The sequence below is a fragment of the Theropithecus gelada genome, chromosome 6 (assembly GCF_003255815.1).
Source record: "Theropithecus gelada isolate Dixy chromosome 6, Tgel_1.0, whole genome shotgun sequence".
NCBI classification, from domain to species: domain Eukaryota; kingdom Metazoa; phylum Chordata; class Mammalia; order Primates; family Cercopithecidae; genus Theropithecus; species Theropithecus gelada.
The window spans coordinates 51,039,983-51,057,011 of record NC_037673.1 but is presented as its reverse complement, the minus strand read 5'-3'; the positions used below and the strand labels follow the sequence as shown (position 1 = coordinate 51,057,011).

At 35.7% G+C, this 17,029-nt stretch overlaps 1 protein-coding gene across 1 annotated transcript in view; it reads left to right on the top strand.

Moving 5' to 3' along the window:
- ARL15 (ADP ribosylation factor like GTPase 15) overlaps nucleotides 1–17,029 on the top strand; it is a 441,042-nt gene that overhangs the window by 152,286 nt on the left and 271,727 nt on the right. The window contains exon 3 of the mRNA XM_025389142.1: nucleotides 6,559–6,618. Coding sequence (XP_025244927.1) covers nucleotides 6,559–6,618 — 60 coding nt within the window. The remainder of the gene's footprint in view (nucleotides 1–6,558; nucleotides 6,619–17,029) is intronic.

Below are 17,029 nucleotides of genomic sequence, written 5' to 3'. Positions count from 1 at the left end.
ATTCATAAAAAGAATAAATGGCAAACAAATTAATGGAAAAGTTTCAACTTTACCAGAAGTTTAACTTTACTAGAGAATAAATAAGTAAGCATTAGTTTCATACTTAAATTTATCAAAATCTGTTTCTTTATGAGATGAGTCAGTGCTGGTAAGACTGTAGTGGCATTGGTATGCACATGTATTACAGGTGACATTATGGTTGTTACATTATGACTGTTATGACATCCCTTTTCTTGGAAAGCATTTTTCTTGGAAAGCAGTTTTTCATATTAAATCAAAAGTTATGAAAATGAAAATGTTCATAGACGTAGTAATTATGCCACTGGCAATTTATTTTAAGTAAGTAACTTAAGGGAAACTATATGCATAAAGCACTTTCTTGCAACATTTTGTATTGTAACTAAAACTAAGATAGTTTAAATGCCATACAACAAGGGAGTTTGTTAATTACATTATGGTAACTTGATCAAAATAATTATAGATTAGAATAATATATTCAGTTTTCTATTTAAAAATTAAAAATTAGATTTACATTTATTTTTGAAATTAAACCATGAAAAACTATGCATTTGAATAAAAAAACTGGAGAAAAATTATAAGAGTAACAGTGTACTTTATTGATGTGATTGAATTATGGGTAAAACTTCTATTCTTTTAAATTATTTCTCTATGATGTTTTGAAAATATAAAGCCAATTGAAAATGAAATATTTATTGAAGAGTTTTGAACATTCGAAAAGAGAATCTAATTTCAGAGTTGGTTTCATAAAATGAAAACACATGAGAAGGATGTTTAATTTCAGCAAGGCGAGAATGTCTGCCTTTTCTTCAGAAAGAGAATTCAAACTTTATTGGTTTATTAACTTCAGCAATTTTTCACCTCTGACATGACATAATTTTTAAAAGATACTTAAATTGTCAAAACTCAAAGAGCCAAGAAATCCTCCAGAGAGCAGGACCTGTTGGTGAGGAGAGAAAAATTGAGTAATTTGCACCTTGGTCTGGAAAGAAAAGTGAACTCTATCCAGACTGAATTCCTTTACTGTATATATGAGGAATTTGTTGATAAGAGGGGTTGTTAAACTGTAGATGACATAAATGTTCACTATTTTTTTTAAAGCAGAGGAATGGAATCTAAAGGCTTAGGATAATATATTGATGCTACATGGAGAATAACCTAGAGAAAACTGAACACTTTGAATTGAAAAAGGTTGAAAACATCTTCTAGGGATATATACCATATTTTAAAAATATTGAAAATGTTCATGAAAATTTGAAGAAGACATTTAAGTGACTTCAGTATTAGCTTCAAATGTGTTAAGCCAACAAGAGAAACAAGTTAGAAAGTCAGATTTTGATATCTTTTAAAGGATTGTGTTTTATAAATGCCAGTAGATTAAATTTCCTTTTATGATGTTGAAATCATAGTTAGAAGAATTTCGTTAGTCTATTGTCCAAACATCACAAAACTGCTGTGGCATAAATCATGCCCTTGGTCCAGGTCAAAGCCACCAGGTCTGTAGAATGTCTTTCCCTTCAGCAATTCTTAGAGTGACCCAGGAATTTCAGAAGCACACAAGTATCTGTGTGTGTGCACTCAGACTGCAGGGAAGGGGAGGAGGGTTCAGTCTGTAGGTCCAAGTGAAATACTTGTGTGTTCCACACAATGAATAAAAATAGACTAACCTTCCTCCCAAAACTAATTTTGTTACAATTCCAGGAATGCTTTCAGTGCATGAAAAACTTCAAATTCATCTTTCTTGTCTCACAGGTTTTGTTGGATTTAAGGATTGCAAAACAAAGACTGAAAGGCTATGCAAACAATTATTTCCCCAAAGAGTTACTAAGTCATATATTTATTAAAAATTTGTGGGGTTAAATCTTAGGGGAGGTTTCAGTCTTACTAATGTAGCTTAGATAGGCCAGGAAAAAATGACTGCGTAACTTAGGTTTCAGCCATCAAATTGTTTGAATGGAGCCTGGGGAGACTTACCCATGAAGCCTTCAGCCAAATACTACAGGCCATTGATGATTGACTCAGTGGTTACTTTTATTTCCTCCTCCTTGTTTAATATAAATAATGGAATCCTAATTTTAGAGGAAATCTCAAAGAGCCAATTTAGTCTTCATTTTGCAGATGAGGAATTCAAGGCCAAGGCAAGACAAAAATATGGCTGGTGAGTCTAAGAGCTGTGGCTCGGACTTCTAGGATAGTCCCTTGTCATGTTAGCACACTGACACCCTGAAGATAGCATCGTAGGACACTTCTTGTTTGAATAAGCAAGAGAGTAGTTACATGGTCATGGATGAGTCAGTTGAACATTTTCCCTCCCTCCTAAATTGTTGATTTTATTATTTCTATAAAATGTACATTCTAAACTCATGCTATTATTATTATTTCATTAAGAAAGCAATGTCATATAGACCTGAAAACCCTTATTTGGGTTTCTTGTGTTGGGTTATTTATAAACAGGGAGGACAGTAAATTAGTGGGTTTATTAGGCACATGTGTATTTGGCAAGTTGACTTCACCAGTATTTAGGCTCAAAATTGGACAAAATGGTGTGAATCTCTCAGTTTGTTGGTATATGGAGGAGACACTACAGTGTAGGGCTCGGTGATGAGACCTGGTTTTAAGTTTTGAATATAGCAGTTAGTACTTTTTTTTTTGAGACGGAGTCTCACTCTGTTGCCCAGGCTAGACTGCAGTGGCCTGATCTCAGCTCACTGTAACCTCTGCTTCCCGGGTACAAGCGATTCTCCTGCCTCAGCCTCCCGAGTAGCTGAGATTATAGGCACCCGCCACCGCACCCAGCTAATTTTTGTATTTTTAGTAGAGATGGGGTTTCACCATCTTGGCCAGGCTGGTCTCGAACTCCTGACCTCGTGATCCACCCCCTCGGCCTCCCAAAGTGCTGGGATTACAGGTATGAGCCACCGCACCCGGCCAGCACTTAGTACTTTTGGCAAAGCACTTAATGCTTATAAGCTTCACTTTCTTCTTAGGACGGTAGTACTGACACTAACTTTAGGATAGTTATAGCAGCTAAATTAGGAAATAGATATTAATACTTAGCGTATTGAGATCCTATTGTGTGCCAAGCACTGACCTACAGGATACACTAGCTTGTTTCTTCATTGTGGATGCTTGCAGTTTAGCCAAAGAACAAATATAAAACAAATCAACCCATATGTAGTTACAACTGTGAAAATCACCGAGGAGGGGACTGAATACTGAAAGAACATGGACTCAGAAAAATCAATCTAGTTCGAGGACACCAGAGAAAGCTTCCCTGACAAAGTAGCTTGCTCAAAGTCAAACAGTTAATCAATGGAAGAGGAAGAATTTGAACCCAGACTTTCTTCCTCTAGAGCAAATGCTGTCTGGTAGCTTTTATTCCTCAAAGCAACTCTTTGAGAAAGGTATTTTGATGGTTTGACCTTTGGTATCCCTCCTAAGTATTATATTAATTCTCCCCTTTGGCCTCATCCAACCTGATGTAAAGGAAAAAAAAATAGTCTAATAATTTCCCTTCTTGATTGTCCTTCTGGTGAACTGAAAGTGTGACTTCAGATTTTTAGTTCCATTTAATCCTTTCAAATGTTTAGAATGACTAAAATAGAAAAAAACATTGTTTCTGTTCTATAAATAGTACATTTTCTTATTTTCTGGACTAGTCAGTCTATCTAGACTTGGTCTTTTGAACATTAATTACTGAAGCTAAACCATAAAAATAATACGGAGACAGCAACATGGATGACTGTGTATACCTTTGCCGTATAAATCTAACTACACGAGTTCTATTTGGTTAGAAAACATTTATGAGTATTTTGTCGGGACATTTATATGCCTATAAATAACATTGCTGTGATACTTTGCTTAGCGTGAAGTTTTGAAGACGTTTTAGTAGTCACCTTATTATGAAGACTTAATCTGCCTGTTGGGTTAATAAACTTCAAAAGTTGTATTTTGCACATAGTGCAACAATTTCTGGAAGGATATTACTTCCCTTTGAGAGCCTGCATATTGTCAGCTTTTAAGAATCAAAGCAGATTAAACATTGGTGGTGTACTCCATACCGTTTTCTTTTCAAAGTTGAGGCCTGTGCCTGTCCTACTTCTCTAGAAAATCTACACTTGAGTTGTCCTGAGCATATCCGCTAATAGACTGCTTAATATTTGCAGAGAGCTTTTCATTTTGAGGATTTCACAATCATTGCCTTTTAATCCATATAACACCCATGTGAGGTAGGTAGATCCATTCAAGTATCCAACTCTCCTGCAGGCGAATTTCTGTGCCAGCAGGAATATTATGATTGGCGCTGACTTTCCTTAATTTCCCAGAGGCCAGACACCTGGAGAGGCTTTCCTGCAGGCTCAGGTACATGCCAGTGTTCCAGCCACATGGGACTGCCTCCTCTTTCCTCCTGCTCATTTACTAAGATTCAGTGACTTCATGCACCATTAACCATAATGCTGTGCTGACTGTGTCAATCTGCGTTAAGCCCACAAAGGAAGGGGTGTGTTTTCGAAGATTATTAGAGGACCCAATGAACATTTTCTGTACTTTCTGTGCAGCAAACTTCAGCTGTTGACAACTTCATCACTTCAACAAAAGTACTTTTCCTTCAATGGTAACTTTTACATCTCCAGCTACATACTTAGATTAATAAGTGAGCACCCAGAATCGAGTTTATAATTATATTCAGGCAGGCAGAAAATATGTATACCTAATGATTAAATCATCGATGAAAAAGCATCAATGGAAACATAATGAAAGCAATCATATATTAGGTGCTTATGGTGCACCAGGCACTGTGATAAACACAACACATATATTATCTCATCCTTATAACACCCCTATGAAGTAGATATTATCATCCCTGTTTTATAGATGAGAAAGCCAAGCAGGGCTAGTAGGTTGCCCACATTCATAGAGCTAATAAATAACAGAGCTAGAATTTCAACCTAGTTCTGTCTGACTCCAAAGTCAGTTCTTCAAACATTATATACTATGTACTACCTTAGGTGGAAGGTAATGTACAGATTATTAAAGTACTGGGATAACATGCAGCAAAGAAGTGCAAAAGATAGGCTGGACTAAGAAGGTGTGTAATGATTTCCTTCTTTGTAAAGCAAAACAAAGCCATTTAAAAGAATTGTTTTTATCCATATAATACTTTATATATTTTTTCATAACTTACCTCAAATGAAAGACTCATAATTTGTCTTCTTTGTTGATAAGTTATTGAAAACCTGTTTTTTAATATTAAAATTATACATATTAAATAATGCTTAAAACCTTAAGTAGAATGGTTGCTCAGAAACTATTGATAAATTAACTTCTAGAAATTCATAGGGCTTTTAATTCAAAAAAGAAATATAAGTACATGGCAAAACATTCAAATGAAACAAAAGAATGTTCCTCCTATTTAAAATTTCCAGATTCCCAGTTTTTCTGAGAGTCATTATTAGCTCTGGTTTCTTGTGGATCCTTCAGAAAGAATCATTGTATATATTTGTGTGTGTGTGTGTGCGCGTGAATAGGTATATCACACTTGCATATGTCACAGCTGAATTTATTGTCTTGAATGGTAGTAAAGTTGTAAATATATGGTTAATCATAGAACTATATACTCTGAATATATTTTCATAATACAAATCTTGTATTACATGTATTATAAAATGATTGTGCGTAAGTGGATAATTATTGTTGTACTTTTAAGAAAAATAGATATATGACATATTAACCATATCCTTTAAAGAAGATACTAACATAAATACTATGTAATTCTAATATGAAATGGTTATAATTTAAGTACCTTAATTTCTAGGGTTGCTGAGTTATATGTGAGAAAGAATTATAAGACATTAACTTTAAGAATTAAAGTTAGATACAGAGGTCCTCACAGATTTAATATTTTCTTTGAAATTTCTCTATACTTTCAAATGCCTTTCTTATATTTGATAAAAGTTGCAGAGTGACATTACATATTAAAGAATAAGGCAATATTTTGAAGTAAAGGGGATAGTATTGTATATTGCCGTAGTACACAACTATGTTTTTTGTTTGTTTGTTTTTAAGATGGAGTGTCACTGTGTCTCCAGGGTGGAGTGCAGTGGCCCGATCTCAGCTCACTGCAACCTCTGCCTCCTGGTTCAAGTGATTCTTCTGACTCAGCCTCCCAAGTAGCTGGGATTACAGGCATGTGCCACCAGGACCAGCTAATTTTTGTATTTTTAGTAGAAATGGGGTTTCACCATGTTGGCCAGGATGGTCTCTATCTCTTGACCTCATGATCTACCCTCCTTGGCCTCCCAAAGTGCTGGGATTACAGGCGTGAGCCACCGCACCCAGCCCCAACTATGTTTTCATAATGGTAGAAGATAATATTCAGTTATCAGTTTACCTTGGAAATTATGTGTTTCTAGTATAAATATCAGCTACAAAAAGTAAATCTTAACCAGCCTAAAAAGAGAAGATTTGAGCATCGTAAGTATTTTAATTTAAAAGTTAAGTTGCTAATTCTTTTTTTATGTTTTTGTTTTCTAATTTTAGGTTTTAGTATTAAAGCAGTGCCATTCCAGAATGCCATCTTGAATGTAAAAGAACTTGGAGGTATAACATTTCAAATCATTTCTATGTCCTTAATGTTTATTAATTTGGTAATAATGTATTATATGTAATTCAAACATAATGATAACTTATTCTAGTAGGTGGTTCATTTTTATATTGATTATATATTTCCTAGAAATATTTCCTTCTCTTTGTATACATTTTAAAAATTGTTGAAGAGTTCTAAGTAACATAAACTTTGGGTTTTTTTAATGAATCAAAGAATTACACTATTATTGGCAATTTATGCAGCATACGCATTTCTTTTACTTATTCAAAAAATTCTTGAATAAAACATATGAAGAAAATTTTAATATCATCGAAAGATCAACTATACGGGGAAATGATTTGTATTTTAGAGTAATTTGTGTTTATACTGCAGGTTTTATTGTATTAGGTCTTTTTAGATTGTATTGGTTCCGATAATCTTTGCCAATAGGTTATTTGCTGGCCAAGCACATTTATCGGATAGGCTGTGCCCCAAACCATACGTCACTCAGTCTTTCATTACAGTCTCTATCTCGCATATTTTGGTTGTGTTTTATGTTAGTCAGGGTCTTAACCCATGTAAATAGATTAACAAAGAAATCAATCAATTCAGTGAACCCACTAAATTCTCTAATGGCACGTGAAAATACTAAGTGCTCTGGAGTTCAGTATGATATCGGTGAGTTTAATGACTTAGAAGAGAGTTATCTTCCATCTCTTTAATCGCTTTGTGATATTGGCCTTACCCTCTTTTGTTTTGTTTTGTTTTGTTTATTTTCCCTTAAAGTCATTCTTACTGTAACCTATTTTTAGCTTGATGAAATTGTAACACCAACTTTATGCCATTTTAATAGTGTTTGGTACCTTCTTATTTTTATCTAATAAAGTATTGGCTGATCTTTTCAGGTGTCTGTTTTCAGTTCGCTATATGTAGGACAGGTTCACTTCTGCCAGTCAGTTTCATATTCACTTTTAGCTTTTATAGCATTGATATATAAAATAACCATGATCAATACATTCCAGTTTTTCTTTAAGACATTTGGTTTTGTCATTTTGACTCCGAAAATTATAAAACATGAATGTTCTTGTAATAATTTTTCTATGCAAAGTTTTTTAAAAGACTGTTTTCTATTAGGTTAAATATTTTAAATTATAATTGTACTTTTAAGAAAAATAAATGTATGGCATATTAACCATGCCATAGGCTTAAAACCTTAAATACAATGGTTGCTCAGAAAGTATTGATAAATTAACTTCTAGAAGTTAGTATAATTTAATTCAAAAAAGAAATACAAATACCTGGCAGAACATTCAAATGAAACAAAATAATCTTTCTCCTATTTAAAATTTCCAGATCCCTGGTTTATAAAAAAATGCTTTTTTGCTTTGTGGCTTCTGGTGGTTTATTCCTTGGTGACAATAATATTACCTATGGATATTTAAAAATCAGAGAACACATTGTAAAAGTCCATGGAATCAAAATGTATGGTTTGAGAATTGTATGGATTTTAAATATGGATGTTACTAAGTATTTTATTTTTAGGTTGGACACAATGCTTTTATTGAACACCTTCCAGGTATAAGAAACTATTGGTTGGTTAATAAGGCATTTATTATATATGATTGAAACAAACAGTAACTGTATGTGGACAGTTTTTATAAAAGTGAACACCAAGGAATTTGTAAGCTTGGCTCTGTGCCATCAAAATTCAGTACAATGAAAGATCAAGTTAGGGGACTAGAGGTGGAAATAGGTCTGTTCTCAGGCAAGGTTTAATTTTGCGGAAAGAGCTGTGCCCTGACAGTTGCTGAAATGGAAATTACAATGGAGAGGAGACCATAGGATTTGGTGGTTATGTTTTAGTTGGTACCTATTCTGTAATGAGGTTAAGAGATGCAGGTAAAAGGCAGAGCCTCAGGGATCAGAGCAGATACAGTCATTCCAGGCTAGTGATACATAAGTTTTTAGGGTGTGTTAGTATTGAAGAGCAAATTTCTAGCTTAAGCATAGATTCTTTTACCTCCTCAACTTTAATAGCTCTGTTTCCAGTTGACAGAGTGTCTGAAAGAAGAGGGGACTTTCTGAGTAGAAGCTAATTGTGTATCCTGTGTCACATGCTTGGGGGCAAGCACTTAAGGGAATGACTTCTTGACAGCTCATTCCCTAAGTCATTTCCTCAAATATTTTTTGAGACTAGGTACTAGGTTATGTCTCAACCAGGAACACAGGAAAAGCTAGCCTAACCCATGTAAAGTGTAGCTTTCCTAGGAGTTAAAGTGTATCCTAGATATGAAGGGGATCATCCCAAAATAAGGTGTATGTGTGTTTAGGGGGAATTATGACTGACTGAAATCAAGTTGTCTGAGAGGGAGCTGCTTGACTGAGAATTTCTGGGAGGATAGAGTTAAATGTTTTAGGATCAATGTGTGAAGATATGAAGTTTTATTCACCAGTGGAGGGTTGCTCAGAAGACGGGTTAATCAGAGTTCAATCATATTGTCTATCAGAGAAAAATTCTGAATTCAGGGGAGGATCTCAAGAAGATAGGTGGTAAAGATAGATATTGAGAGCCAGGAGAGTGATGAATTCTTAGTGAGGAATGCCCAGGTAGTTCTCCTTATCCTGGGGTTAATTCAGGAGAACAGCATGGCCCCTGTTCTCCCTGTTAATGTCCTTCCTCTGCCCCTTTCAGATAGTTCCAAGGCTCTTCTTCACTCTCCTTCCCAATCTTAAGTTAAATTTCTCACTTCTTCAAAATAGGGAAGCGCATAAACCTGTGTTCATTATCTATTTGGAAGAATGGTATGGGGTGAAGAAACAATGAATAATGGAGTTACACTCAGTGAAAGTCACTTTGGGGAATCTTAATGACAAACTGTATGTTTGCACTCACAAATATATGTTTGTGTGTGGATGTATTATATCTGTGTTGAATATATATTACTTACATAAATTATTATTTCCTCTTGCCAATTTTCTGTTTTGTGAAAGTGTTTTTATATCTTTTTCCTGAAAAATTCTTAAAATTCTCATTCACATCAGTTTCTTTTCATGTAGTGTTTTCTTACTGTTCACTTGATCATTTTACCACAATTAATTATGGGTCTAGCATGGTCCTAGGGGCAGAGAATGAAAGATCTAAGCACAGCCTTCATCTTCAGGGAACTCATCATTCGGTGATGGAGACATTCATGAAAAGAGAAATAGGAAATTCGTGAAAATTTTGAAAATAAAGAAATGAAAGGGAAAATTAAGTGCAGAAGTACGAGGTAAATGATGACACAGTGATAGTCTAGCCCAGTGTTTTGGTGGGCCATTTCTGTTTTATTATTTTAAGAATGCCTTGTTCTGAACTACCTGTCACACCCTCCAGGCTGCAGTGATTATGCCTATCCTTTTGTGAAACTGGAGCTCTAAATCGTCTTCTTCTATTTTGCCCTTATTCCTTACTTTTCAAAACCCCTACCAGTCTCAATCTTTGCAACTTCAGGCCTAGAGAGTAGATGCTATTATTATCTCACAGATAAGATGACACTGTACATGATGATTTGACCACAGTCATTTGGAGCAGGAGGTGGGAATCAATCTGAGCTCTTGTGCCTAACCAGTGCACTCTATAACTACAGCACTTCACCCAGGGCCTGGCACAAGAGAAGTGCTCCCACCTGTTATTTGCTGCTGTTTGTATCATTATTATTTGCATGATTTAAAGTCTTCACATGTTGGTTTGGTTTTTTTTTTTTTGTTAACAGTGTGTTGATAAAACACCATTTTTTATTTTTTGAGGTGGAGTCTCACTCTGTCGCCCAGGCTGGAGTGCAGTGGTGCAATCTCGGCTCACTGCAACCTCTGCCTCCCAGGTTCAGGTAATTCTCCTGCCTCAGCCTCCCGAGTAGCTGGGAATACAGGCATGAGCCACCACACCTGGCTAATTTTTGTATTTTTAGTAGAGATGGGGTTTCACCATGTTGGCCAGGCTGGTCTTGAACTCCTGACCTCAAATGATGTGCCCTCTTTGGCCTCCCAAAGTGCTGGGATTACAGACATAAGCCACTGTGCCTGGCCCTAAAATACCATATTGACAAAACATGAATACCTTTCTCTCTGCTCAAAAACATTTATAGGACTTAATCTCTAATTATTGCTGTTGCTTTTATCATTCATTTTCTCTCTCACACTCTCTTATTTAGAGATCTTTCAAGTCAAACTCTTGCTCAGTTATGGTTCTTACTTCTGGTTCTGTAATCCTGCTCCCCTCCTTTGATTTCTTCAAGACTACCTTCTGAATCAAAGTCTTACCTGTGCTTTCCAAACTATCTAAAACTTTCCACAAACATTTCACTGTTATATTCGTTTATTCTTTGTAATTCATTCATTCAGCAAATATTTACTGAGCATGTATTACATGCCAGGCTCAGTTCTAAAAAGTTGTGGTGGTTATAGTGTCAAAACAAGCACTGTTCCTGCATAAACCAGGTAAAAGGTGCCAGGGGAAGCTCTTGGATACTTGTCTTCTCCTTAAAGTCAGCTATTACTTCTTAGAAGCCTAGAACAGATATCCATTTAGTCCCTTTCACACCTGAAGGGGTTTTCTAATACCATCCAAGCTATTAGCAAGGCTGGGTATTAGTTCTGATTCCTACGTAGGACATTTTATAGTATTACTTCGTGAACTTTTTGTTTTCCTATATAGTCTTTTATCCAGGAGGTTTTTGGTGAAGCTAATCTCAATCCCTTCTCTTTTAGTTTTAATTAGTTACTCTACTTGTCTTGCTCTAGATTATTTTATTTTTCTGGATATTGTACGAGATACCTAACAAGAATGCTGAATGGACAGATGGATTAATCTTTAAAGAATTTGCCTTCTTTCTGATGACTTGTTTCAAAGCACAGACATTTTGTGTGATTCTAGGCAAGTCTACCACCTTCTTGTATCTCTATTCCCTTATCTGTAAAGTGAGATAATAATAGTTCCTATGTCATATAATCCTTGTGAGGGCTAAATTAGTAAATGCAGGTCAAGCACTGAGAGTTTGCCTGGTCTATAGCTAACATTATGGAACATTTACTTTTATAATGATCATACTCTGACTTTGTCACCTCTCAATTCTGTGCAATAAAGGATACCTTTCAATAAAGCCTTTTTTTCCAAGGTCAGAAATAACGCAAATCATGTATTGATTTTTTTTTTTTTTCTCTTTGTGGTCATACCTCTCTTCCACTTAAACAAGTGGAACCTGTTTAAACTGAGAAGCAACTGGAAAAGGCCCTTATTGGAGTCTCTGTTTAGCTACCTAGCATAGTTTTGGCACTCTACATGGGTTAATATCAACTGATCTTGTCCTGCTCTGCCTCATCACCTTTTCTTCTGTTTTCACATTTCACCTGGAAAATCTCTTCTATCGTTCCTCTTAATTGCTTTCATTTTGCATTTGGCTTATGTACTTTAAGCACATTATGAAAGTAAGTGAAGCATCTGGCATTTAGCTAAGTCGAAAGCAGTTGTCCACACTGCAGTGATGTCACAGCTCTGATAATGTTGCATTTTAGAAATGTCCAGTACTTAAATTTACAAACAGATTTCTGTGCAGTCATGAATGTTTTTCTCTTGATTTTGAAATTGTATATGTGAATTGATAGAATCCAGAGATGGAAATTTTTAGTTCTTAACATGTTTGGTTTGTTATTATTTATTGATAAGGACCCAGACATCATAATACTCCCTAACTGAATTCTGGAACCAGGATTGGGTTTGTCAAATGACTTGTTTTCTTCCCCTAATATTCTAATGTGTTATGTCTGAATTGTCTCCCCATGCCCCATCCCAGCCACCATCCTTACCCAGTGTTCTGTTTGGAAGTGATGTCTTCACAATTGACATCGAGAAAGGCAAAGACAAGCTGAAAAGCAGCTAGCTGTCCTTTATGATTTAGTATTCATTGCTGCCTGTTGTCAATCAAAAGGGGAAAGTTCATGAAGATTTTTGTTTGCATTTCATTTTAATTTTTTCTTCCTATAAAGAAAAGACAACTTTTTAAGGGTAATATAGAAAGTGCAAGTTGTGTTCATTTACTCATTTGCTTCGGCCCGTGCAATAGTGATTGAATGATTTTTGTGGATTGTCAGCTAAACCTTTTTTTTTTTTTTTAAGGTTTCTTCTGTCAGCAGCCAAGCTGTTATATGAAACAGATGTTGACTCTGTCCTATTTCTTTGTTTGCCTGGAGGAATACGCCTCCTCATAGTGAAAGGTGCTGTTTGTTTGTATCCTGCTAGTTATCTTCGGGTGCTGTTAATCTGCCCAGGTTATTTGCATTTCTTAATTTCTCCAGAAACTATACAGGACAGGCAACCCAGGGGGCACTGCTGCCTGTTTCTTTTAGTTTCTGTCTTTTGTACACAGGCCATTTGATGTCTTTCACCAAAATAAAACTTTCTTTCTTCAGAGTCTCATTTTATTAAATCTTACTTTAGAGGGAAGAAGACGTCTTTAATTTTTATCTTATACAGTCCCATGTATATTATGCATCATCCCCCTCCAGATCCCCACTACCATCTCTCATTTTTTAAAACTCCAGCTATATACGTATGAATGTAATGTAATCATTGGCTCAGAGAGTCATGCCACACTGCAAAGCCAGAGGAGACGTAAAGACGATATAAACCAATAAATTGGTTGGGTATCAGAAAAATAAACAATGTAGGCAGACAGACTTGCAGACGTTATTGTGGCCACATTGCTTTGAGGGACAGGTGGAGTTGCAAAAATTTCTTGCTGGTATAGGAGAAAGCAACTTACCATTCGAAAAGTGTTTTAGACATTTCCAGACATGGGTGTCCATGGGAGGGATGGTGAGAAACCATGTCCCTGGCAAAGGAAAATGACAGCACAGAAGAAGGGCTCAAGGAAAACCATGTCCATAGAATGCCTTTGACCTTACTATAGGTAAATCACAGGAGCTACACACAAGTAAATATATATATATTCTGTATTTGTTATATAATTCTAAGGAAGAAATGTGGTTCAGCAAGTAGAGGATACCCTCAAGATCCTCTGCCACTCTCTGCAATTGAATTTCTTGTTGTTATTTTCTTATATGTAAAATGTAAGTTTTAATACAGCACCTCTATTTATTTCCCAAGGGATTGGGCTGAAAGAGAAAATTTTAAATTATCTAAAGCTCCTTGGAGAGATGCTTTAAGAATAGATGGTGGTATTTCCACTAGTTCTCTTTTTGTAGTCATGGATCTAGTGTGATATGTAATATTGAATGACTGCAACTTCTTGATATAGTATTGTTTCCTTATCAAGGAAAAGAACCAGGCAGGCCTTTTGGGAATGGGAACAGCCAGTTAACTCCTGGCTCCCTGAGCTGTGTACTTTCTCACTTAGGCTTAGGCTATACTAGGGGAAATGATATTGGTATAAAGCCAAGTCACTTGGATGTGAGTTAAAAGGCCACAGCTATCTGAATTGGTTGAATAGGATCCCAGAGTGGTGGTGTTTAAGCGTTTTTTACACTTGCTAAGGGAAAACTGAGCCAAACAGTCAGCAGAGCCAAATAAATGAATCTAGGGGCCCAGAAGTCTGTTACTGGCTGAGGTAGACCTGACCTTAATTTTTGTTTTCTTCTGGAGAAGTGCCCTAGGAAATTTTTAAAAATTTATCTTCCCAGCCATAGTCTAGTATAGCACTTAAGGATCCACTTTTTCTAAGACTGTATATACATGTAGAATGTTCTAGAAATGATTTTTCCGGCCTTTTGACCCCCCCGGCAATGGGGATCTCATGTGCCTCTGAAGGTTGCTGCTGCACCACTGTTTCCTCTTCAGGGGCCATCAGGCCATTTCGTATCTTCCAACTCTACTAAACTGCCTCACAGAACATTTGTGTTGGGTTCTTAGTTTAGCTTCCTATCCCTCACAAGGGAATAAGTATTTCTGTTTCTCCCAGGGATTGCCATAATAGAAACTAATTTTCATTGTGTATTTAGTTTCAGTGTGGTATTGCAGCAACAGCACTGGAAGTCAAGAGACCAGTATTTTCCTCTTTAACAAAACAAGCCATGGGATATTGGGCAGGGCGCACTTAACTTTTCCAAGGCTACTTTTTTTTTTTCCAGCAGCCGAAGATGCTGATAACACTTCTCTTATCTAAGTATAGCATAACTACTTTATTTTTATCTTGAAAGTCATAGTATCTATCTCGCTTTGGCCCCTACAAATCGTAGATCCCACCTCTAACCTCTGTACAGGATTATGTAGCATTGTTCACTCTATTTTTCTTTTATTCTGCCTTCTTCAATTATTATTATTGTTATTTTTTGTACAGTAAACATTTGGATAACTCTCAAAGCTTTTTGTGTGTATGGTGTGAGGCAGGGTATATACATAAAATAAAAAATAACTAATACTAACTTGACAAAGTTCCTGTGATTCTGGTGTTTTCCTTGAGAAGCATTACAGTTTGGTGTGGTAAGTCCTGTAACAAGACTGAGTATAAGATGCAGTTAGGATTATATAGGAAGGAGAAAGGAGACTTCACAGAGGAAAAGAGTCTAGGAAAAGGGACAGATGAGACAAAAGTCATGGAGATATAGTAAGTTTAGTTTACAGATGAAACAAGACTGGAGAGTTATGAATCATTGAAAAACAAACCATAATCTTAAGGATTCACTGTACTATAGTATAAAATATCTCAGCAGTTTCAAGCTGGAGGGAAATTTGCCAAATTATGACCCAAGAGGCAAGAGTAATGCTAGACCCTTCACACGCAAAAGATTGTTTTGTTATTGTTACTTAATTCATTTCAGTGGATATTTAATGAACACCAACTCCATGCCAGGCCCTGAGGATGCAATCCCTGCCATGCCCAGGTGTGGGTGAACACAAACACACACACACAGAGCACACACACACACACCATCCTCTGAGCCTGTTTCTTTGTATACTTTGGTGGTAGAGTGATATTGGCCATAATGATTATGGAAGTTCTCAGAAAAACATAAACTTCACTAGATTCCTATAAATGCAATGGCAACTCGACAACTGTTGTAGAGGTAATATGCTTATAGCTATTTATCACTTAACAAACTAGGTTGATTCTCTGACACGTTCAAAGCTGATTAAAATAGATCTGAGTAGCATTCTTTTGAGGAATCAAAAATTTGTTGCATTTAATTTCTTGCGGTCCAAAGTATCGTTGAAAGATTCTACTGAAGATGCTTGATTATTTTAATCTTGAAATTCCCTGGTATTTATGGCATCATTGTGAGCAGCAATAATGAGAAGAATTTATGTAAGGTTAATTATCACTGTTAGTACAAGTATGTGAAGCCCTTAAATTTAAGCAGCACACATGATTGAAAATCGGAAGTTGATTTTTTAAATGTCTTTTTTTATATGTCTTTATATTTTTCCTCCATAGCCAAAATTGTATTTTATGACAAAAATGGTAAGAAAACAAACAAATAACAAATTAAGTCAATAACAAAAATAGATTTAAAACCTCAACAAAGAAAGAAAAGCAAGACAAAGCTTAAGGTACAGACAATGGAAACATGAAATAAAAGAGGAATTCGTCAGGATTATTAATCAAAGGGCTCATCAGAGTTATTAATTGGAGCTCCACATTTGGAGCTGTGCCTTTATTTTTCTTTTCTCCTTGTGTTAACTAGTGGATAGCAGCTGTGTTTACCCACAAACTAAATCCTTGAGTGTGGGTGCTAGACCCAGAGAGGTAGGGCAGTGCCTCAGTAATGTGCTGAATGCCAGGTGGGTTAGAACGCCCACCCACACAGGAGACAAGCCACTTGTCTGTCCCTATTAATCACTGGAAACAGACAATGGTAAACAAAAGAGCTGGCACACAGAGATTCTCAAACAAAAGATGAGCATATAATTATGACACACCACAATGTGAAGAAAATCAGTACCATGAAAGAAAGATGTCAAATGAAAAATGAGAAGAAAAAATATTCCAGGACCTAGAGGTAACAGAGTGATCAGAAGAAGACATTCAGAGAGATGTATTCATGAAAAACACTCAAGCACAGATATTAAGAATTTAAAGTTTGACTTTAAAATGAAAATGTTCATTAATACAACTCACATATAAATTAGGGAAATGAAAGATTGAACTAGGGAATTTTTTTCAGAATGATATACAAAAAGAATACTTCAGAAATGTGGGAAAAAATTCAAGAGACATAGAGAATAGTTACAGAAGTTCTAGCATCCCTGTAATTCTCTTAGAGAAAAGAGAAACTGGAAAGGACAAAATTATCAAAGAAATAGTAGGGGAAAAAGCATCAAATATGAAAAAACAATATTCAGATGTAATGAGCCCTGTCAATTCCAAATATAATTAATAAGAAAAGGACCATTCTTAGAAATATTATAAACAAAAAGAAACTATTAATTACGAT